The 23,841-nt window shown below is 32.9% G+C and overlaps 2 protein-coding genes across 2 annotated transcripts; one reads left to right on the top strand and one right to left on the bottom strand.

The window, feature by feature from the left end:
* Positions 1–10,788: 10,788 nt before the first annotated feature.
* Positions 10,789–16,430, bottom strand: LOC147397721 (beta-galactosidase 7-like). Its single transcript, XM_086449609.1, has 19 exons — positions 16,250–16,430; positions 16,031–16,126; positions 15,671–15,783; positions 15,512–15,578; positions 15,300–15,392; positions 15,053–15,196; positions 14,691–14,779; positions 14,501–14,606; positions 14,169–14,256; positions 13,941–14,059; positions 13,665–13,835; positions 13,336–13,517; positions 13,084–13,217; positions 12,852–12,961; positions 12,491–12,610; positions 12,292–12,399; positions 11,879–12,090; positions 11,155–11,431; positions 10,789–11,054 (listed from the first exon to the last, which is right to left on the bottom strand). Exons 1-19 carry the CDS (start codon positions 16,403–16,405, stop codon positions 10,944–10,946), a joined length of 2,496 nt encoding a protein of 831 aa, XP_086305735.1. The 5' UTR covers positions 16,406–16,430; the 3' UTR covers positions 10,789–10,943.
* A 2,776-nt stretch (positions 16,431–19,206) lies between these two features.
* Positions 19,207–22,596, top strand: LOC147397720 (pollen receptor-like kinase 3). The gene is made up of 2 exons (XM_086449610.1): positions 19,207–20,718; positions 21,586–22,596. The coding sequence occupies exons 1-2, from the start codon at positions 19,371–19,373 to the stop codon at positions 22,146–22,148; spliced, it is 1,911 nt and encodes a 636-aa protein (XP_086305736.1). The 5' UTR covers positions 19,207–19,370; the 3' UTR covers positions 22,149–22,596.
* Positions 22,597–23,841: the final 1,245 nt, after the last annotated feature.

The following is a 23,841-nucleotide window of genomic DNA, read 5'->3' as shown; positions in this document are numbered from 1 at the left end:
TTCTATCATTTACCAAGTAAAGATGAAATTAAATAAAATATAAATTATTAAACCGTTATAATTTTATCCAAATAATTATTTTTCCTTGCCATGATAAGGTCTTCCATCTTAATTCTCAAATATTTATTTTATTTTTGTATTTTATTCTACCAATTTGACTAGTAATATTTTAACGTTTTTTCATATAGATTTCCAAATGGGATTTGAAAATGATGATAGGGGTAAGGAGACATATATGCAAAAAAACAATGATTATGAAAAACTTTATATTTATAGTCATGGAGAAGGTGGTGAAGTATATGAAAGAAATGATGATACAATTGAAAGAGATGGAAAAAATATTCAAGAACAAAATTTAGAGAACAAAGATGAGTTAAATGATAATGTTATTCATGATGCACAAATTCCAGTTGAAGATAACATGAATGAATTTTATTTATGTGTTGGAATGGAGTTTGAATTTCAAGAAGAAGCACACAATTTCTATAATATTTATGCAGGTAAAATGGGATTCAGTATACGAAAAAATACATCAAGTAAATCTCAACGTATCAAGGATGTAATTAGTCGTATTTATTGTTGTTCACTTGACGGAATCAAGCTGATTTAATGATGGTTATAAGAAAGAAAAATGAAGATAAATGGCTTGTGACCCATGTTGTAGAAGAGCATAATCATAACCTTGTGGCTCCAAATAAAACACATATGCTTGGATCTCAACGAAAAATAAGTGAAAGCCAAGAAAAAATTATTGAGAATATGTGTCTAACAAGAATTAAAACAAGCCTTATGATGGATTACATGATTGTAGAAGCTAAAGGAATTCGTAACATTGGTTTTTCAAGAAAAAATGCAAATAATTATTCAAGTACAAAATGTCAAAGGAAATTAGAAAAAGGTGATACTCAAGCTGTACTTGATCATCTTCAATGTCAATAAACGTAGAATCTTTCCTCTTTTCCTTTTTTTTTTTCATTCACGTTGACTCAAAGTGTTATATGACAAATTTTTTTGGGTTAATGCTAGGTCGAGAATGGATTACCATTACTTTGAAGATGTTATATGTTTTGACCTCACATATGAAACAAATATGTATGATATGCCTTTTGTATCAATTGTAGACGTCAATCATCATAATCAAACAATATTATTTGGTGGTGCATTACTTTATTTTGAAATGGAGAAATCTTTTGTATGGATAATGAAATTATGGATGATGGCAATGAATGGAAATCATCTTAATGTAGTTCTTACTGATCAAGAATCAGTTATTGGTGGAGCTATTGATTTGATTTTATCAGGTATCCAACACAGATTTTGCTTATGACATATAAACAGAAATGCATTGAAGAATATACCTCATTCAATTAATTCGTATAAAGACTTTTCTCGTGAGTTAAATAATTATTTGTATAAAAATGAAATAATTGAAAAGTTTGAGATTAACTGGACACAAATAATTGAGAGGTATAACTTAATAGAGAATAAATTATTGATAAAGTTATTCGAAAAATGGGAAAATAGGCACCAATTTACACGCATGACATATTTTGTGTAGCTATGTATATAATCTAGCAAAGTGAAAGTATAAATTCTTATTTTGATAAAAACCTAAAAAAATGTATGCATTTATTTGAGTTTTTCAATCAATATGAAAAAACTATTTTGAATAGGCAAGATGCGAAAATAATAAAGATTGTGACACTAATTATAAAATGTTAATTTTAAGATTTTTCATGAAAATTGAAAAGGAAGTAGCAGAAGCCTACACAAGAATTATCTTTTAGAAGTTTCAAGAATCATTTCAAGCATTTTTTTATCGTCTTAGAACAATTGAGAAGATTGGAACAAGAAGCATATATAATCTATAGATAGTGTGACATGAGCAATTGATTCGTACTATTACATATAACTCTTCTAATACAAGTGTTATTTATAGCTGTTAATTGTTTGAATTTGCAGGTTATCTATGTAGACACATTTCGAAGATTTTTATAGCTTAAGATGATTAAAATCTTTCATCTCGTTACATACTAAGGTGGACAAGAGATGCAAAGTCTTGATTTGTGATGTTCAACAAAGGTGAAGAAATTCAAGACAATGTTCATGACACTACTACAATTAGATATCGCAAACTTTCTCAAGAAGTGATTAATATCGCAACTAAGACTTCTATATCTACTGAAGTGTATAAGGTGGTAATGCATGACTTACATAATACATTAAGAGACATTGAAGTTGCATTAAAAAATGTAACAATCAATCCTAAAGAACCCAATAAAAGCATTGAAAGAAAACATAATGGTGAAATAGGTCTAATAAATTCATAAACCCATTTAAAAAATCAGAACCCATTACTTAATCCACCTGTTGTGAAACGTAAAAGGGTGACCTAAGATAATATTATCATGAGTTGATAAGTTATCAAAGAGAAAAATGAATGTTAATAAAATGAAATAAAAAGTCAAGCCATACAGTCATGTATCCTTTAGCTTTATTTATTACTTCATAAATATATATACACATGGTCAAGACTAAATATATTTTGATAATTTATATTGTTGGTCCATGTAGTTCATAGACCTCAAAAAGTTCAATTAGAGGTTCCATTCATATATCAAGTCCATATCCTTTGAGAAATAATAGAAAGTTATATAATTTAAGTTAAGTAAATTTTTTAACTTTAGATAAGTGATCATCTTCACTTTGTTTCATTCATTATTATGTTTAGTTTGATCTTTTAATAAATTAATTTTATAGGACTCTTACATGGATGTTATCCAACCATCATCAGATGCATCAAATTTTCAATTTCCTTATTTAAGGCAGGTACCAAACTTTTCTTTGATTTTTTGACATTTTAAACTATATTATAATTTATTTTTTTAAATATATTGAGAATGGATGGTCGTATAGGAATTCTCTGTGATTGACAATAATATTTGTACAATACAACATGATGAGACATCCACCAATCCAGATCATGCGATGAATTCACATTAATCTCGTGACAATGTGTTCATTGATCTTAATAACTAAGGAATTTCTCATCTTTTTTTTTTTTGGTATGTAGTCAAAATCAGACATTAATTGTTTTCTAACATACAAAATTCCCTTTTAAATTGATTTATTTTGATGGTGTCGATTGTGAACATACATAAGAGTTGATTCTAAAGAGTTATAGAAGATTTGCAGGTCATTAGAAGTTGGGAAGCAAAAGGTGTTTGATAAAGTATTGCTTAATAGTAAAGTAATAGTGGATTTCTACAAGTATATAGTTAGAGAATCACAAAAATTTATTGGATATACAGAGAAATTGAGGAAGGCATTCAATCATTTGTTTAGTTTTTTTAGTTTTGAATAGAATTCTAATATCATTTTATTAACTTATTTAGAATTATTTGGGGTATTTTTATTTTTATTTTTATTTTATTGATATTACTTGGGGTATTTCAGATAAGATCAACCATATTGATTAATGTATGATTATGACTTGATGTTGTTATGACCTAACATTGGTCACTATGATTCACAAGTCACTTAAATGCTCTAACTCCACTTTGTAAAAACAAGGAGATCCTCCAAGTTCCTATATGAATAGCATATACAACGAATATGCAACATCAAAAACATGGATTCCATTCAATTTTTTGGGTTTGAAGTGCGTGGGAGGATCGTGACATGATAAGTCAATGATGCAACAATAAAAATCGAGATGCGTGTCTAAATTCCAATTATTAGGACGCTCATTCGTATGTGCAAAGACATTGTTAAATTTATGTTAAATAGAGATTTAATAGTTTTCAATTTATGCTAAAGACTAAACAGAGAAATGTTTCTGGAAAGAAATATTTGCAATTTTACATGTGCAAACACTCGTATTTAATAAAAGAACATATACAAAAACTCATGATTTATGAAATTTTTAGAAAGTTCTTTTTGTAATTTAAAATATTAGCTAAGATATTTTTAAAGATATACAATAAGTGGATGTTTTTTAATTGGTGGGTTTAGACTTCCCAAACTCAATGCATCGAAGTTATGAAAAATTATTACTTTACATTGACAGGGGGAATCTATCAAGTGAATATGATAAGTTGCGGTACAAAATCTCGGGATTGTTCTCTACTTGTATCATGCATCTAATATAATTTTTTTTAAATATTTTATGATGTCAATGTCATATGTTAACAGTTTGAAATATCTTTCTTGTTCAACAACATAGGTCCATGGCGAGGTTTATAACCTATGCATTATGTTCCATTGAATGAAGTTCTTAAAGATGCAATATTTTCACAATAATTCATGTACTTAGATTTGTGCAGTGTTATTATAGTCCAAATCTTTTAGATTCAGAAAGAATTGATATTGGTTGTTTTGTTTGGCAATACAATGATAATAGAAGCTGGACACTTGTGGATTTAGATTAGACGCTAACATTTAAGTGTAGTTAACCGGACATAAACCCACCTCCAAACATCATTTATAATTTTTGCAAATTGCCAATTTGTCACTCAAAATCTCCATTAAAGCAAGTCACATGGAGACATATTCTTATCATTGCCTCTTTATACAATGCTAGCATATATTGTACAAATGATATACATTTTGAGGGTACCTTGGTTCCCAAACTATATATGAACTAACTGTCATATAATATAAAAAATACAGTAACTTTAAAGGAATAAGGAATATCGAACTACAAAAAGACTATGGATATGAGGTTCAAGTTACGAGACTTAAAGGTGTTAGGCACCAATCCCACCTGGTGAAAGTTGGTCTCTACTCTTCCCAAATATTTACATTGCAAAACAACCTAAATATGGAATAAATGAAAATTACACTTATTTTTTTTACCTGAGTGATTGCAACAGTCAATTCCCTCAGAAACTGACTAAGAACGTTCCTCGTGTGAATCTACTTGCTTTATTTCTATTATTAGATCTACCTCCGATTTTTGAAATTAGACTTTCTTCCCTTAGATTTGGATGTTTTACTGACTTTTGGGGGTGTTTTAAGAGTTTCTAGGTGTTTTAGATTGAAAAGTAAAGCTTGGGGATATGTATAGACTTGGGACTTCAAATTTAGGATTTTGAGAAGTATTGGGAAAGTTTTTTTTTTACCTCTTTTCTAGGATTTTTCTTGACTTATGAAATCAGACAATTGATGGTCCTTTTTAAAAAAATTTGTTGATAAAATTAGGGTTTGATTATGTTTCTTAGAGATAATGTTTATCTCTGTTAAATTATTTAGATAAGATTTTAATAAGTTTTTAATTAGATTTTATTTTTTGAGAAATTTTTTAAAATTTGGATAATTTTATTAAATTATTCTGAATTCTTTGGGATCTTCGATGAAAAGTTATTTATTAAATATTAGGTGAGCCCCACTTGAATAGATGGGCCATCACTTGAATTAATTGAATTTATTTGTTCAAAAATTTTAATTTGATTCATTAAGATTTTACTTTACGTTAATATTTTAATTATTAATTTTTGATATTCGAATTTTAAGGTTGAAAAATTATCGTTTTACCCTCAAAAAGGATTTTTGAGTTGGGATGTCTTTTTTTGACATTTTGAAATATTTTAGAATCAATTTTTCGTAAAGAATTCAATTTAAGTATTGGCTTGTGTCACTTATGCGTTTTTTACGTGAAATGATCTTGGACCATATGAGAGGCATTTTGATAATTTTGTGAAAATTGACGAAATAATTTATTTGATTTAATTTTATTATTTTATGTGTTTGAAAGTGTTTTCTTAAGCATAATGTAGCCTCTAAGGGTGTTCTAGTGGTAGGGGTAATTTGTAAATTTGATTATTTTTAGTGATTTTTCTCGTAAAACTTTTTTTAGTCTCAAAATGATGATTTCTAATATTTTGGGACATATTTTCTTAACATAGCACGATTTCTAAAGTTTATTTGTATGAAATATCTCATTGACATTTGGAAACACATCTTGTAACAAATAAAAAATTTTAGAATATTCATCAATTATCGGGAATCATCGCAATCGAATTGACGAATTGATTAATCAGGCAAGTGGAAAAATGGGGTGTCTACAACATGTTCCAGTTATGAACATCTTTTGCATTTATTTACATTTAGATGAAAATTATGATGCTATCAAACTAGAACATTTAGATTTTAAAAAAACAAGAGCTAAATTCTAAATGATTCTAATCACAGACGGTGTCACTAGAGTTCTTGGATTTGTCTTTGTCCATTTCCAGCACTACTTTACAAAGCACCTTTAATTTCCCAACTTCCAATAGTAAGTGAATTTCATCTAATTCTTCAAAATCAACTCTCATGTATGTCCACCAATACTGTACAGTATCAAAATATATCATTAAAATTTTTAATCTTTCATTTATTAAGATTACTTTTAGAGGGAACACCCATAAATCTCACATACATCTGGTGTTAGTTTCTTTCACTGATTATTTTCAGTTTATAAATACTACAAAGTAGTCAACTTCAAGTGTTCAAATTTCAAACTCTGAAAATAAAATTTAACGTCTAGATAATGCTAACACTCGGTTGGTTCACACTCCACAAAAAGTAATGGCAGTTGTTTAAAAGAAAAATCTACGCAAATATTGGATGTGGGCAGAGCCCTCCAATACAGATGGGTATGACATATTCATAATTAATAGAAGATTGATATTTCACATGATAGACTATGTTTCTTTTGATGAATCATTAGCAAATTCCACCATGAAATGGATGATCTCTACTCTTTTCAATACCATCAAGGCTTGTACTAACTTTCGTTATATATTTACTGGGAACATCTTGTGGGTACACGTCCACAAGATGCCCCCCAAACATTCCCCACTTGAAGGTATATGACATATTTAAATCAATTGAATGGAGTGCACATGAGCTAGTTAAAGATAAGGGTTTGTTCTTTATAGAAGCTAGCTCTAGCTTTAGAAGCTGGTTTCTGGAAAAAACAGAAGTCCAGAACCTAAAAAGTCACATCCAACAGAAACTTGTTTATTATGTAAGCACATAAGCCAAAAATTGATATTCGTTTGATAGTTTTTTATTGTTGGATTTTGGTTAAATGATTGGAATACCCTTAATGTTGATAATGCACCCAAAATACATAAAAAATGAGCAAAATACATTAATAAAAATATAATTACAATATATATATATATATATATATATATATAAAAAATTATGAAAATAATTATTTTCAATTTAAATAAATTTATAAATTTATAAATTTTATCAAAATTTCAACAACATCTCCTCCTAAAAATGAACATATGATAAATAAAATACTTGCATAATACACAATCCAACATCCACATAAAGATGAAGGGTGTATGGGTAATAAAGTAGTGATGATGAATTACTTTTGATCTTGATAGTAAAAATGAAAGGTATTTTGGTAATTCCATTTTATTTTTTAAGATTAAGTTTGATTAAAAATTTGATTAAAGATGATGGGTATTTTGATAAAGATGAAGGGCATTTTGATAATTTTCTTTCATTTTTAAGGTTAAGTTTGATTGAAAATTTGATTAAAAATGAAGGGTATTCTGATAATTCTTTTTTTAATATTAAGTTTGGTTGAAAATTTGATTAAAGATAAAGGGTATTTTAGAAGATGAAGGGTATTTTGATAATTTCTTATTATTTTTTAAGGTTAAGTTTGATTGAAAATTTGATAAAAGTTGAAGGGTATTTTGATAATTCCATTTTATTTTTTAAGGTTAAGTTTGGGTGAAAATTTGATTAAAGATAAATGGTATTTTGGTAAATATGAAGGGTATTTTGATAATTGGTAAGGATGAAGAATATTTTGATAATTCCCTTTTATTTTTTAAAGTTAAGTATGGTTGAAAATTTGATTAAGGATTAAGGGTATTTTAGTAATCTCATATCATTTTTTAAATTTAAATTTGGTAGGAAATTTGATTAAAGATGAAGGGTATTTTGGTAACTATACTTGAACTATTTTATGTTTTTGACTTCTCACAAAAGCCATTTGAAGATGTCTCTTTTGGACGAGTTCTTTTAAGAGCTACTTTTGGACTTCAATTAAAATCCGCAAGAGTAAAAAAAATCCAAACGAACATCATTTATTTGGCTTTTTTGACTTAGAAGCCGAAAAAAAAAAAAAAAAAGTTGGCTCCTAAAGCCCAAAAGAATAGAGCCTAAGACACCCCCCCATTAAAAAAAAAAATCTCCATTTGAACATTCATGCTCTATCATTCTAATTCCAAACCATGGAGATAACTTAAACTCATCCATTCATGAACATATATAAGTTAACCAGAGACAATAAAAAGGAGAAATGAGTCTCTCACTGTTGGTTATTTTAAGAATAAATCCAAAACTTAGCATCAAAATCTCCTAAGTCTGCCCAAACTTCAAAATCAGAACCAAAACACCCTAGATCATGAGAGAAAGAAAAACCCAATTACCATATATCAAACAAAAAGAAACTTAGAACATCCAGACATAGGGAGAAAATAAGAAAAACTAAATAAAAGGTTCACCGAACTTAGTAAGAAGAAGAAGATTTTAAGTTACTAGCGGTGTTTTTGTTCCAAATCATGTATCCAAATAGAGAAAGAGAGAAATTTGATTTTTAATGGCATGGGCTTCGTTAGTTTCTATTGTTAAAGCTTAATTTTTCGTCTATCGGGGCTTGATCCACGTTACAGAGAAGAAGGGTTGGTTGCTGGTACGATTTTAGAAGAGAAACCTTAACAATTTGGGTTTTTTTTTAATTGGAGTGCGTGGGAGAAGGAAAAGGAGAATGATGTGGTAATTATCTTGAGATTTGTATTGATTAAATCGAACGGCAATAGAGGTAGTTCACATACTACTCTCCTACGAACAACCGTGGGAGAGTCATACTCTATTAAAATAAAATATCTGAGGAATTTTGGTGGGACGCACAATGCCATTTAATAAGATAGCTTTTGAAACATGGAGGCTTTGCTCTGTCATTAATGTGGGATCGATCATAACTTGTACCAACCAGATTGGGACTAGGTGGGTCCGTTCTTAAATTACCTAGTCCAAGCCCAACTGCCTTCAATCCTAACCCGGTCCAGTGACGGTTGGGCCAAGCGGTCCACAGGTTAACATTCTACAACTCTTCTGATGATTGAACTGGAACCCACCAATCAGACCAAAATTTTTTTATGTAAAAAAATAACCATAGTGGGGCATGGCCCCCTTTAGCCAAAAAATATTTTCAAATACATCCTTTGGAACACTTGTCGAAAAGGATTGGAAACCTTAAAACATCACCTACTTATTTAGGCTTCCAAAAATAAATGAGTATATGAGTAAATCCATGTTTCATTACTGTTGACTGTTGTGTATATTGGTTATGTAAGTATTAATTATGTCATTAGTGACTAATAATAACTATTTGTATAGGTTTTTGTTTGCAAACTCTAACATGCAACCTATGACTAATATGGGTGGTCTAAAGAAACATGATTGCGAAGATAACTTAGTCAGGGCTAAAATCACATAAAAATTTAAGGAAGACTATTTGACATCACATTCTGACGGTAATTTGTTCAAACTAAATTGGGTTTATGCTGACATATCTTATAGTAAATTATATGCATAGGTATATGAATTATTTTTTGTTTTTAAAAAGAAGCCCATGTACCATGTATGGAGTTGAAAATTGTTCTAAATTCTGGCTCATGAGGGATTTCAAAATGCTTGATTCGATTGGATGGGCTAATGAGTCTAAAGAGGTATGGGTTTGCAAGAGATAGTGAGATGTGCTACCTCAGTCATGTCGAAACTTGATATTATGTTCTTTTGGAAAAAAAAACTCCCGTTGGTTGCGTATTATATTCTCTTAAATGAAGATATTACTCACATTGCTTGATATGAGATCTTTGTTGTGCTCCACTATCAATGAGTGCGAGATGTTGGTATCATTACAACGTCCATATGAGCTCCACATCTGTTGCAACATCTAAAATGAATCCTCCCATTGCACTACGTGAAAACTGGAAATTTTAACGGGCCAAGACCCATGAATTTTGACAACTCTGGCCGTTGAAGATTTTTATGTTCCTCAGATTCAACAGCTTAGAGCCTTATTTCTCCCATCCTCCATTAATTTGACGATTTTGCCTCCTGAAAAAAAAAAAAATTTGACAATAAAAAATTCAACGTCTTGGTCCATCAAATTTTTTTGAAATTCGACATGGGGCCGTTGAATATGGGTTTTTTTTTCAAGTTGTGTTGGAACTCTCAGTTCAAATGGTCCTAATGATGTCAGGAGTTGGCATTGCACTAAAACTTGACAGCAACCATTTCCTAACCTACATAAAGAGAGTGATGAGCTTATGACTTAATGAGAGACGATTTCAGGTATGAGTCTCTTTCTTATCTCTTATATTTTATATGATGATTGATGTGTAAGTTTCATGCATATTCATGATTTAATCAACATCGATGTCACAATAACGATCATTCTTGATCCTTTTCAAATCAATTATCAAAGAATGCAGTCCTTTCTCTCGACTCGTCTTCTACGTCCTCTTTAACTTCTATAGAATGCAATTGATATATGTATAAGAATACCAAAGTGATGAGGATATATCGTTATTAATCGATGGTGGGAGAAGGTCTAGGGTATATTTTCCATTATACTTCCTAATCCATCAAGAGTTACTGAAATTAAAACTCTTTTGTTACTTGGAATAAGATTTTTTAAGATTGGTATTAACATAATGGAATCCAATAATCCTTTTAGAAATCAAATAAAAAACATGTAGGGTGTATGGGCTGCACCAAGGTTAAAAATATTATTATTTGATGATGACATTACATGACTCAAGTTCAATCATTTCTCTTCATATACATGTACATAAAGAACCTCGCAAAATTTTTTTTTTAAAACAAGAGATTTTTATTTAATATCGTATGTCATCGCCTTAGCAAGTAGCTTGCACTGCCAATCTCTTGGTTACATTGTCTCCACAGTTGCTTGATCCAAATGTTGTCTCAGATACATCGATCGAACAACTTTCTTGTCCGACGCATGCCTACAAAAATAAAGAAAATGAACAAAATTAAAATGTTGGAAAGAGTATAAATGCAAAATAATTAAAAATTAAGCCGAGTAATTTGAGTTTTTTTTATTACCTTTTGCACCACAGACAAAGAATTTTCGGCCTCACAAGTGCCTTTCTCGAATGAACCATATGTGCCTTTTGGATCCCCAAAGCTAGCAAATTTGATAGCTGATATTTTGATGCCACCTTGACACGATAACTGTAATGTGCTCCCCTCGTACGCATTACCCCATGCTTCTCCTACTGTCACGGTCTGGACACTCACTTGGGAAGGGTTGCCACCGAATTCTTCGAACAAAACCAATGTGTTTACACCGTTGTTGAGGAAAGATCGAGGTATATGGTACCTGGTACAATTACATATTTTAAGTGTTGAAATACTTATAAGATCAATATATCTACTCTAATAATCATTAAGGGCCTATTTGATTCAACTCTGCTTTTAAGTGAAGTATTATTATGGAATCATTTCTACAAAAATCGAAATTATGACATTGATTGTTTGGTGATAGTGTCCTTGAAGAGGTTTTTTTCCCCTACTAATTAACAAAATTGGGATATTTTCATCCCAAAACCATTTGATTTTTGTTTTTCACAAAAGCAAGAAGCCAAAAGTGGATCAGGGCAACTTTGATTTTTTTGATTTCTAGTTTTTACTGGAAGCAGCCGGATGCTGAATGCTCACCAAACATAATGTTGACTCTCAAAAGTTTTTTTTTTTTTTTTTTTTTATGGGCCGAAAGCTAAACACTGCCCGTAAAATGATAGATCAATACTAAGTATAATAGACTTACCATCTTTGAGAAGGATTTCCACAGTTGGTCAAGCATTTTCCTGAACCATATGGTCCACGATAATCGCAAGTGGAACTGCACCCATCACTCCTGGTGAGGAACGAAGGCCAGAACCGCCCGATGCTTTGCCCATTCACCCAAGCATGGCCCTTACCCATACCTTGCAAATCCACTACAACAGGATCTGTACCTGAAGGAGTGTTGAAAGTAGTCTGAAATCACACACAAATTCAGTGCAGGTTAGTAGGGGTATTAATGGGCCTTGTAGTCCCCATTGTTATTTGTATGGGGTTGGGCTATAGATTAGATCCCTAGGCCTGATAAATAATTGGGTCAGTATTGGGCTTTGCTTAATAGTGAAAAAAATGGGTTGGCCCACTTTAATTTCAATGGTCAAGAGGGAGAGTGGATACCTTATACCAAGTCATGGGCCTATTTTGGGGAAGGTCTTCCGAGTCCCACTTATGGGAATGGGATGATTGATCATCATAAAATTTCTTCTTCTCTCCATTCAATCCGACCTTCATAAGAAAATCCATATGTTACTAAAACCAAAAATGAATAAATAAAACCTTTTTTCTTCTTTTTTTCATTTTGTTTGTTAAGTATTACCTTATAAAACCATAAATTAGATGATAAGTCCTTAGTTATATTAAAATCTCCTTTTCCTATCAACTTCACTGGACCACCCGCTATTCCAGTCGTCGCGGTATCAAAAAATGATCCGTAATTCTGCTCACACACAGACACAACAACAACCAAAAAAAAAAAAAAGTGTTAGTATTTTGGGCTCTAAATGGCTCTTATTTTGGTGAAATTAATGTTCAGATTACTATACTGGTGAGAAAGAATGCTTTGGAGCACGTCGACGACAACGACTAGGAGTCTATCAACTTCTCATATTTTAAATAAACAAAAAATTTATCATATTGTTTTATTAATGCTTATAGAACTAATAAAATTAATTATAGACCTGTAATCCAACTGTTGCACTGAGTAAAGTAATATAATTTGTCCCCTTTTTCAACGAGATTGGTTGCTCGAACGTAAATCTGTATTTTCCACCTGAACCCCATTGGGATCCTGTAATTCAATCCAATTCATAACATTTATTTCTAATAATTTAGAAAAAAAAAATTAATTAAATTAAATCAGCATGGCTAGTTTTTTAGAATAATGATGAATTTTGCAAAATTTAAATTTACCGATGAGTTTCTTGTTGACGTATGCGTGAAGTACATGGCCTGCGGTATTAACGCTCAAAGTCATGTTTTGCACATGAACTGGTAGAGACAGATTTTTACTCTCCGATAATTCGTCACCTCCTCCGATATCGACTCTAGATAAACACAAAATTACAATAATAATAAAAAAAGTAAATTTAACTAATTTTCCTTTTTAAAAAAAAACTTGAATCCAGTATCTTGGTGAAAAGAAAATTAAAAAAAAAAAGTTACCTGGTCATGTACCATAGGTAGTCACTAGCATCGACAGTAGTTGCCTTTTGTTCAAGAAGTTGAGTTGAGTTGAAGGAACCCTTTCCCTTAAGGGTGTCTTTTATGGGTTCAGACTTCCATACCCAATTAAGTTTTTCACCATCGTTTGGTTTTTTTACCTTCACAGAGGTTTGAGTGTTGACCTATAAAAGAATAATTCATAATAAAAAAATTATTAGTATTTCAAAAGAAAAAAAAATTGGTGTTTCAATCCAAATTTAATAATTGGTGATTTATGAATAAAATGATTGCTACATTTATGAAACTATATATATATATATATAATGTACCTTAGCTGAATTGAAGATTTCTTTGCTGCAATTTTGAAGAATGCTAACAGACCAAGCAGGGACGAAGAACTTTCCATTGGATTGCAAGTCGACGGTGGCATCACTCGAGGTGTTTGTATTGCTCAAGAAACATACTGAGCCTCCACCAACTTTGTCGTCATACTGAGTTAACTGATAACACGATGATTCCAGATTATATATCTCCTTTTGCTAATTTCATAGAGATGTAAAAAAGGAGATGATGATGAATAGGAAAATATAAGTTTAATTACTTACTGTAACACTATTTCCGAGGTCCTTCTCCGTCGATAACTTCTGAGTGAGAATTGTCTCCACCGATTTGATGGAGGCATGAAGTTGCTTTAGATGTCCCCATTTGGGCTGATTAAAAGTACCTAAATTCAACATAATTTATGTTTAATTAATGCTTTGCTCTTTCTTTTTGTTATATTTGTCGATCAGTTTTAATTTACTATAGAGTTAGTTGATTTTTTATATGATCACCATATTCATCAAGTGGTGCATCGTAATCGTAAGACGTTGTGATATATGGTCCTCCTGCGGTGCGGCCGTAGTTGGTTCCTCCATGATACTGAAACCATGCAACCAAAATAAAATTAACATAAAATATTTTTTACATTCATGCAGATATCTCATGTTAATGTACTAATGATTAGTATAATATCATTGTTGTGTGTATGTGCAAGGGACTATGACTCCTTATTGAAGTATTGTCGATGATAATTGTATGATTGCAACCGTTGATATAGATCAAAAGTACCTAATAATATTTGACAATCACAGTTGATGTAATAACTATGTTAATATATACTGACCATGTAATAGTTCTGTAAAACACCACCCGTTTGGAAGAACCGTGCAACGGCGAATGCTACATCTTCAGCAGTTCTATGTGGGTCCGGGGTACCCCAGCCCTTGAACCTGAAAGAAGATCCCATAATTTCATTATCTAAGGGGGAAATGTAATGGCAAGGAAAGATGAATGTTAAAGAGAAGAAGACCCACCACCCAGTCCAGTTCTCAGTCCACATCTTGGGACTGTTTGGATTGTTTGGCTTGAAAGTAGCACAGTAGAACCCATTACAAGTGTTTATCTGTTTGAAGACACAAATTTAACCAAACAATTTAGTAAGATTTCAGACCTACAAATGGCACATTAAAATATTGGGTTTAATTATATTAATATCGAATTAATGTGGTAATTAAAATAATAGAATGATGATCTGCACTGCACCTTCTAGACCAGATTTAATTTCAACTTTTGTCGTTTTAAATAACAATTGGTGTGTCATTAATCTCTCTTAAAAGGGATTTATTTTTTGAAAAAAAATAAAAAAAAGATTGGTATTTGAAGCATGATTAAGTACCATGGGCTGGGGGGCATCACCCTGTTGGCACATAACCCAGGGGACATTGATATTGAGAGACAAAGCCATTTTCGAGCACCATTGGATGTATGACTTCCCTGCTTGTCCATAAGGCCCGTCGATATTTCCATACTCATTCTCAATCTGTCAAGTTTCAACCACGCAACTCCGAAGAATTAATAATGATGATGATGATATATATGGTTATGAAAATAATAACAAATATATAATTGTTAGACCAATTAACCTGTGCGAGGATGATGGGTCCTCCTTGTGATGCAAAGAGCTTCTCTTCTTTACACTTGTTCACTATTAATGTTGTGAAATTTTGCATCTCATTCTGCGAATTAAAGAATAATTATTAAAAAAAAAAATTGGTGTTAATGTTCTATATTTTTAACAACATAAAAATTAGAAGGAATTTACGAGAACTCAAAGAAAGAAAATATAGATAAAAACCTTGTAGATCTCATTATCTGTCCTGAATTGAACTCCTGGAAGATTGTGTAACCACATAGGGAATCCTCTGATAGAAAGAAAAGCATACATTAATTGAGAATTACGGACAACATGGAGTTCATACGATATGTTATTAACTATAATTATAATAAACCTTACCCGTAATTCCATTCAGCACAGACATAAGGACCGATGCGTAGAATGGCATATAGTCCTGCTTCTTGTACCGTCTTAAAGAATTTGATCAAGTCGAGGTTTCCCGAGAAATCGTACTAAGTTGGCACAAGAAGAAGATAGCAAAAAAATGAAAATTTAGAAAAAAAAATATTGAGTCTTAAACCTAGAATTGAACGTTAGCATTTCCTTTGCTACTGAGTGGAAAGAAAAACACAGGTTTCCTAGGGATTACTATATGTTTCATAGAGATTCATTTTAAGGGAAATCTCAAAGAATTACTTAATATTTTTTTCCAAAACAATAGAAATGAAAATTTAGAATATATTTAAGAATGATTCAAACCTCGCGACGCTGAGGCTCATGTCGATCCCAGAACACGTATGTTTCGATGGCATCAAGACCACCATCCTTGGCCTTCTGTATTAGGTCTGGCCACATCTGTAACCAGTACAGAGAAATCCATCAACAAATGATTTAAATTAAAAAAATTTCAGTAACATATTACATGAACAATTGATAATGCATGATAATCAAATAAAAAACCCATTTTAACAATTTTACCCCTGCTGTGCTTCGGGGATAATGGATCGAACCCGAGACCAAAATTCGTGGTTTTCCATCGATTAAAAGTGAACCCGCACTGTAAGTAACTTGGCTTGCTTCAACGATGGTCGAAGAGAAGAAAAATAGACATGCAAATCCTAGAACAAGATACATATCTGTGAAATAATTGATGAACGTTATCAGTAGAGCCTAAGCCTTTTATATAGGCAATCCTATTAGGATAAATTAATTATAGTAATAACGATAATTAGTTTAAAAACAGAAATTGTTATCGAAATTTTCTAAATATGAAAAAAATAAAAGATTGATACAGACAGGTCTGCAAACGACTCGCTAACGTTTTCATTTCTGTCTTGTATGTAAGGTGAAGTTTTGAAATTCAGTTATATGATTATCTGGTTTTAAATTACTCATAGGTTCCTATGAAATAGAAACGGCATCTACGTGGCACTTTTTTATTCAACTTTAAATTACATTGGGCTCCTAAGCAAGTTATTTTCTACATAACATGCAACCCAATTGTTTAAGCTCGGAAGCATGATAATCTGACTTACCCACGTGGCATAATCAATCGACACCCTGACGATATAGGTTCGGGAATTGTAGATCTCTCTCCTCAGGATACAGAACTGTGGTTCCCCATAAAAACATGTAGTTTTGTATTCGAGGAGATCTAAAACAGATCTACAGTTCCTGAGCTTGTCACGTTAGGGGTGTCGATTAAGTATGCCACATGGCTAAATCAAATTATCTCAACTCGCTCCGACCAAATAGTGCTACATATATGCACGACGTTAATTGCTAATTGCTATGGGAATGGGACACCATTGACTAACCAAGGTAAGGTGGCACTCCATTTTTATGCCATGTGACATTTTTTTGGTGACCCATTGACTGTTTGGATACGTGATCCATCCTTTGATGAATCTACAAACAAAAGATCAGTTTGATTGGTGATGTGCATCCATTAATGATAGGATTGTCTTAAGAATGATTTCTAATTGTTGGATTTAAATTCTTTTTCAAGAGATTGGATCCAGTGGATACAAGTTATCAAACCCTATGATTTTTTATATGTAAGTTCACCAAGGGATGGACCACATATACATACGGTCAGTGATCCTAAAAACGTCATGTGGCATAAAAATGGGGTGCCACCTAACCTTGGTTAGGAACGGGACACCTGATCAGATCCATACTTCATTAGAAATTGACATGTATGTGTAAAACATATTACATATCCCTTCACTAATCCCAATAGGTTGGCCTAGTGGCAAGCAGTTCACTTTATAAACCATTAAGGTAGGTCTTGTGTTTGAAACCACATGAAGCTATGAATTTTTCGGGGCCACCCTCTAGGCTCATGTTGACTCTTTACTCAACCTGTTGCATGTAGGATTTTTTGAGGGGACGGTATATATATACATACACACATGTTAGGAGATCCTAAAGAGAGTCAAATATTTTTCAAAATAAGGGTTAGAAGTTTCGAAATGGGCTACTTTTTAGTGAGGATGATCTCTATGGTGAAGAGATCATCCTCACCAAAATCGGATAGTCCACGATTCTTCAACTGTTAAATTAGGGTTAGAAGTTTTGGAATGAGCTGATTTATTATGAGGATGATCTCTTCCCCATAGAGATCATCTTTACAAAAAATCATCCCAAACGCTTCCCACATATATACATTACATGCCCCTTGACACTTATTTGAATATTTGAGATACCTCTTTAATCCATGATCTTTTCAAACCGATAGTATACTCACTTTGACCTTTGACTTCTGTTATGGGCTAAGGAATCCCTTCATTCACCATGTATATTACCATCATCATCATTTTATATTCATCATGATCATAACCAGTTTTGAAGAACAATTAAAGACTTTTAAATCTTTTTCTGTTAGACGACTGAGGTCAAGGACATGCTATAAATTTCAGACCATAAAGTTTCTCAAATATTAACAAGAAAGTGGAGATGCCACGCCCTTGGAGGAAAAAGATTCTAGGATATTTTTGTCAAAAACCAAGGAAATTACAATTCAACATTGGTTAATTTTAGAAATTAAAAATAAATTGTCTTTTTATTATGTAATCTTTAAAAACCCTTTAATCTTTTAAATAACAAATAACCATTATGATACTTATGACTTTGCACATCTCCATAAACAAGGCCGAGTAAAAATGGCTCGAGATCAAAATAGGGATCAATGCATGTCCCCACTTTTACATTTGTATTTAAGGTAAAATGCACCTTCACCTCTTGTGGTTTGGCATAATTCTATGACATTCAATTTTGCAAAATGAGTGGTGATATTTTGCGTCACACATCCATTCCATTCTACACGACACAATGATGTTTAAATTCTCGTCTCTTCTTTGACCTCACATCGAGTGAATTATCTCCAAAGAGAGTTGAACTGGCTCACCTGGCCAGAATGCACAACCACAACCAAGGACTCACCCATTCACATGACATTGATTATCCTATTTTAGTTCATTCTCCTCTCCTTCCTCTTGCTTGATTAATAGAAATTATGTTTTATGTGGTGTGTAAATTAAATCACATATTTTCTGACTTTTACATTCAAAACAAGATGAAGTCCCTCCTATATAGACCTACTCTACGATGACTCTTTTTTCAAAATCATTCCAATGCGCTCCACTCTTAAGAACAAATGGCAATCGTGTTTGATCAAATGGGCTAAAACCATACTATGGGAGAAAGCCATATTGTTTAGTTGAAGTTGAAAATTTTACATACACTACAGTAATATAATGGGCTGAGTTTTGAGTGGACTCGACGAGTTTCTATTAAGAATTCCAAATGAGGATGATTCACTGGTGCCACCTATTCTACCTTGTCATCAACTGAAATAACCGCTTTATATGTCCGACTTGGTCAAACTAAAGATTCACCTATCTCTTACGCCCCCACACAAAAAAAAAAAAAAAAATCCCTGCTATTCTTAGACCATCTTCTTCATCACCAATCCCTCGAATTCAGAGTTCAAACCATGACGACAAAAATTCACAGAAAGAATGAAAGAAACAAAATAACAAAATCATATCGAACAGCGGCCATTCCTTCCCGGAGGTGTCAGATTTCCGGCTAAGCAATGGCCGCTGTTCATCTTCTCCAACCAACCCTTCTCTTCTTTTTCATATCTTTCCTCTCTACTTTTGTATTCTCGGAGTCAGACACCGATGCTCTCCTCAAGCTCAAGAAATCCTTCACCAACACTAAGTCCCTCGACGCTTGGATCCCAGACTCTGTGCCTTGTGCTGGGGAACAATCTTGGGTCGGAGTTGTTTGTTATAATGACACCATCACAGATCTTCGTCTCAGCCAAATGGGTCTCTCTGGAACAATTGACATCGATGCCCTCCTAGAAATCCCTGCTCTTCGTTCTGTTAGTTTCGTGAACAATGCTTTCTCAGGCCCAATTCCGGAATTCAATCGTCTTGGTTCTATTAAGGCTATTTACTTGTCAGGAAATAGGTTTTCGGGCAAAATACAATCAGATTACTTTGAAAAAATGCTATCTTTAAAGAAGGTATGGCTATCTGATAATGGGTTTACAGGAGAAGTTCCGGAGTCATTGTCGAAATTGCCCCATCTCATTGAGTTACATCTTGAGAATAATCAATTCTCTGGTACTATTCCATTAATTTCACAATCAATGTTGAATTCCTTCAATGTATCGAACAACAAATTGGAAGGAGAAATTCCATTGACTTTTTCAAAATTTAATATGAGTTCTTTCGCGGGCAATGTTGGGCTTTGTGGAACACAAGTGGGTAAGGAGTGTAATGCAACGGGTGAGGGATTGCTTGAATCATCGCATGCAGCAGCAGGGGAGGGAGCAGTGAAGGGATCATCGGTGCAAAACCATAAGGTAGTTGTGGCAGTGGTAACGCTGGTTTTGTTGTTTATTGCATTTGTGGCAGCATTGATTGTGCTGACAAAGCGAAGAGATGATGACTTCAACATCCTCGCAAAGGAGAACCTTGATGAGCCTGTTGAGGTTTACATGCCATCGGATTCAAGCCGAAAGGGAATTGAGTCTAGCTGGAAGGGAGGGCAATCGAGCCGAAAGGGTTCACACCATCTTAAGGGGTCAAACCATGGTAAGGGGACCGGAATGGGAGATTTGGTCGTGGTGAATGATAAGAAGGGAATTTTTGGGCTTCAAGATTTGATGAAGGCATCCGCGGAGGTATTGGGGAATGGAGGGTTGGGATCGGCATATAAGGCAGTGATGTCAAACGGAGTGGCCGTGGTGGTAAAAAGATTGAGAGATATGAATAGGGTTGGGAAAGATGGGTTCGAAGCAGAGATGAGACGGCTTGGGGGACTACAACACCGGAACATCCTAACACCCTTGGCTTACCATTACCGCAGAGAAGAGAAGTTGATTGTCTACGAGTACGTTCCCAAGGGCAGCTTGTTATATCTCTTGCATGGTACGAGATCATCGTTATCGCTAACGTTACCATTATCATTATTACTGATAAGTACATTAGAATATAGGGCACAAAATCCTAAGGGTATATTTGGAAATAGGGTTGTCCGATAGTTCAGAACAAAACCTTGTCAATGCCACAAAAGTTGTGTTTGATTGCTGAAAAAATCCATCAAAATCATTTACAAAATTTGGTTGGAATTCGATTGCACATGAAAAATTGGATTCTGATAGAAAATTGAGTCTGAATCCAATAATGATCTATTCGAAAGAGTTGGCCTCAAATTTTCGAACTTCCTTCATAATTTTCTTGAGTGGTCTGTGAGTAAATTATTCAGCCAAGATTGTAAGGAAATGATCATTTTCCTGTGATAATGTGCAAATAGCAATTCTTGACCATTACCTTTCTCAGTAATTGATGATTCAATCATAGACAATTTGCCTTTTCCCGAAAATTATATATTTTCCTTATGAATTTTCCTAAATCCTCCTAATTTTGCAAGACCACACTTAAAATTTAATTAGGAAAACTAATTAATAGTAATCTGGTTCGATAAAATAATATGCATTAGAACACCCAAAGAGTACTTCAAACAATGAGATTTCTAGCTCTGACTCTTTGAGCATCGTTGATGATGTTGATGTGTTAGAACTTAGATGTAGATATTTCATCATTGATTTGGATTTTATAATTTTTAAACCTACTTAAGAGATGCAGGACATATTGAAATAGATTATACTTGAGGGACATGTTTAAACTTAAATACTTCTACTACTACATTTTTGTTGTTGCTTCTTTAATTTTGTCTTTCATAGGTAAATAATCTTAACTAGCCATCAATTTCATTTTAATTTTTTTCATTTTCAGGTGACCGAGGGCCATCCCATGCCGAGCTTGTTTGGCCTACCCGCCTAAATATTGTTAAAGGAATTGCTCGTGGAATGGGCTTTCTCCACACTGAACTTGCTTCCTACGACCTTCCACATGGAAATCTCAAGTCTAGTAATATTTTTCTCGGCTCCCAATATGAGCCACTACTTTCTGACTATGGCTTTTCGGCCTTCGTAACCCCCACCCAAGTGGCCCAAACCTTGTTTGCCTACAAATCCCCTGAAACCGTACAATACCACCTACTATCGTCCAAATGTGACGTATACTCCTTGGGCATTGTCATTCTTGAGATCCTTACAGGAAAATTCCCTTCTCAATATCTCAACAATGGCAAAGGAGGTACCGACATCGTACAATGGGTCCAATTGGCAATTTCCGAGAGAAGAGAATCTGAGATATATGATCCTGAAATCGCGGACTCTGGAAATTCATTTAGTGAGATGGAGCGCCTCCTACACATAGGTATGGCTTGTGTTGAACATGATATTCAACAACGACTCGAGATGAAAGAAGCCATTAGGCGGATAGAGGAAATATAAATAGAGGGATGGATGAGAAGATATAAGAATTCAATAGCACCACTATTGAGAGATGAATGCTGAGCTACCGACTTCCTCATTTTGCTCACATGCATCCAATGTACATGAGCTTTCCACTCGAAGATCTGGCCAAGAGAGCTTAGGAGAGCAAGGGATGGAACGGGGATAGCTTTATCTCGCCATTTCTTAATTTGATGACACATGGCATTATATAAAATGATTTTATTTTTTTGTGAATTACTTGGGAATGTCAATATGGCCATCGAATTATATGGTATAGAGCCTTGTGCCCTATCCGGTGTAAGCAATGTAACTTGAGGCCATGCATGGGCTTGACGCTACTTTACGCATAACCAAGTACTAAGGCTTCATGTGCATTGCACTATGGAAGTGGCCAAGGTTTTTTTCTTTCTTTCTTTTACGCTGTGTTTGGATTGAGAGAAATGGAGAGAAAATAAATGAGTTTCTCTCCATTTCTCTTGTTCGGATTGTTAAGTTGGGGGGAGAAGAGGAGAGAAAAAAAAAGATCAGTTTTCTCTTTCCAAAAGTGGAGAGAAATGGAGAGAAATCTTTTTAAAATATTTTACAATTCAAACTCTACCCCTAGGTATCTTTTAAGACATTTTAAAATTCCAAAGTTGTCCCAAGTTCTCTCCTATCAATCCAAACATGGTGAAGAGAAATTGAATTTATCTTGTCTCTACTTCTCTCAATCCAAACATAGAAGGCAAAAGAAGTTTGCTAAAAGTACACATTTAGGCCTTTTGGTCATTTTCAACTTGATCTTTGGTTTGATACATTATTTAATGAAATATTAGATGAAGAATTTGTTGGTTAATATGGTAAAGGTAAGAAGAGGTAATGTTCTACTGTTTGTTGCATTAAAATTCCTTTTGTCTTAAACACCCATTTGTAGCTAATCCTCTTTACAACACTTTATTGCTTTTGATTGATTGTGATTCTCTACCTCATGGTCTTAAGCCATATTTTATAGAGTCATTATTTTCGATTCTTCTACATAATATAACGAGTCTTCTTCTTGTGGAATTCCTACATTTCCTTAATGTAGACTTCGTAATAACTTGGTGTCAGTTTCTTCATTCAATTTGATCTTTAATTACTATGTGTTTCTTGTGGGTTTGATGTTTATGTTATTTTTTAAATATTTCATTAGCAATCATAAACCACGAAATCCACATACTTGGGAATTGGCTTTGTGACTAATGCATGCAATTAAATTTATATAAATATCAAAGAGATGATGATGTTTTAATGGATGAGTGAAAAGAAGACTAGAAAGATTAAGAGAAAATTGATTGAAATGGTTTGGGCACATCCTAAGAACGGTGACTCCACCCCAACTAAAATAAATATTAAGTTGAAGCACTAAAAATTTGGGAGGACGATTCAAAATATTATATACCGTGATGATAAAAATGGATGTGAAAACATTTTCAATAACAAGAGACATATATAGCCCTGCAAAAAATTGAATGAGGAGCAAGAATTATTTTATCTGACCCCAAATCTTTGGGACAAAGCTTCGATCGTAATTATGATAATTATTATTATTACAACACTCAAAGTAGTAGATCATAAAAAAGTACACTCCTTTATATATATATATATATATATATATATATATATATATATATATATATATATATATATATATATATATATATATATGGAG

This window comes from Akebia trifoliata, chromosome 8 (assembly GCF_017979445.1).
Source record: "Akebia trifoliata isolate Shusen 1 chromosome 8, ASM1797944v1, whole genome shotgun sequence".
NCBI lineage: Eukaryota > Viridiplantae > Streptophyta > Magnoliopsida > Ranunculales > Lardizabalaceae > Akebia > Akebia trifoliata.
This window is presented reverse-complemented; position numbering and strand designations above follow the sequence as displayed.

Coding starts and splice junctions, on each gene's coding strand:
- LOC147397721 (XM_086449609.1), bottom strand. CDS start 16,405: ATGTATCTTGTTCTAGGATTTGCATGTCTATTTTTCTTCTCTTCGACC. Junction 15,784..16,030: donor ATGAGCCTCAGCGTCGCGAG/GTTTGAATCATT, acceptor GTGCCAACTTAG/TACGATTTCTCGGGAAACCT. Junction 13,518..13,664: donor AAATCTTCAATTCAGCTAAG/GTACATTATATA, acceptor ATTCTTTTATAG/GTCAACACTCAAACCTCTGT.
- LOC147397720 (XM_086449610.1), top strand. CDS start 19,371: ATGGCCGCTGTTCATCTTCTCCAACCAACCCTTCTCTTCTTTTTCATA. Junction 20,719..21,585: donor CTTGTTATATCTCTTGCATG/GTACGAGATCAT, acceptor TTTCATTTTCAG/GTGACCGAGGGCCATCCCAT.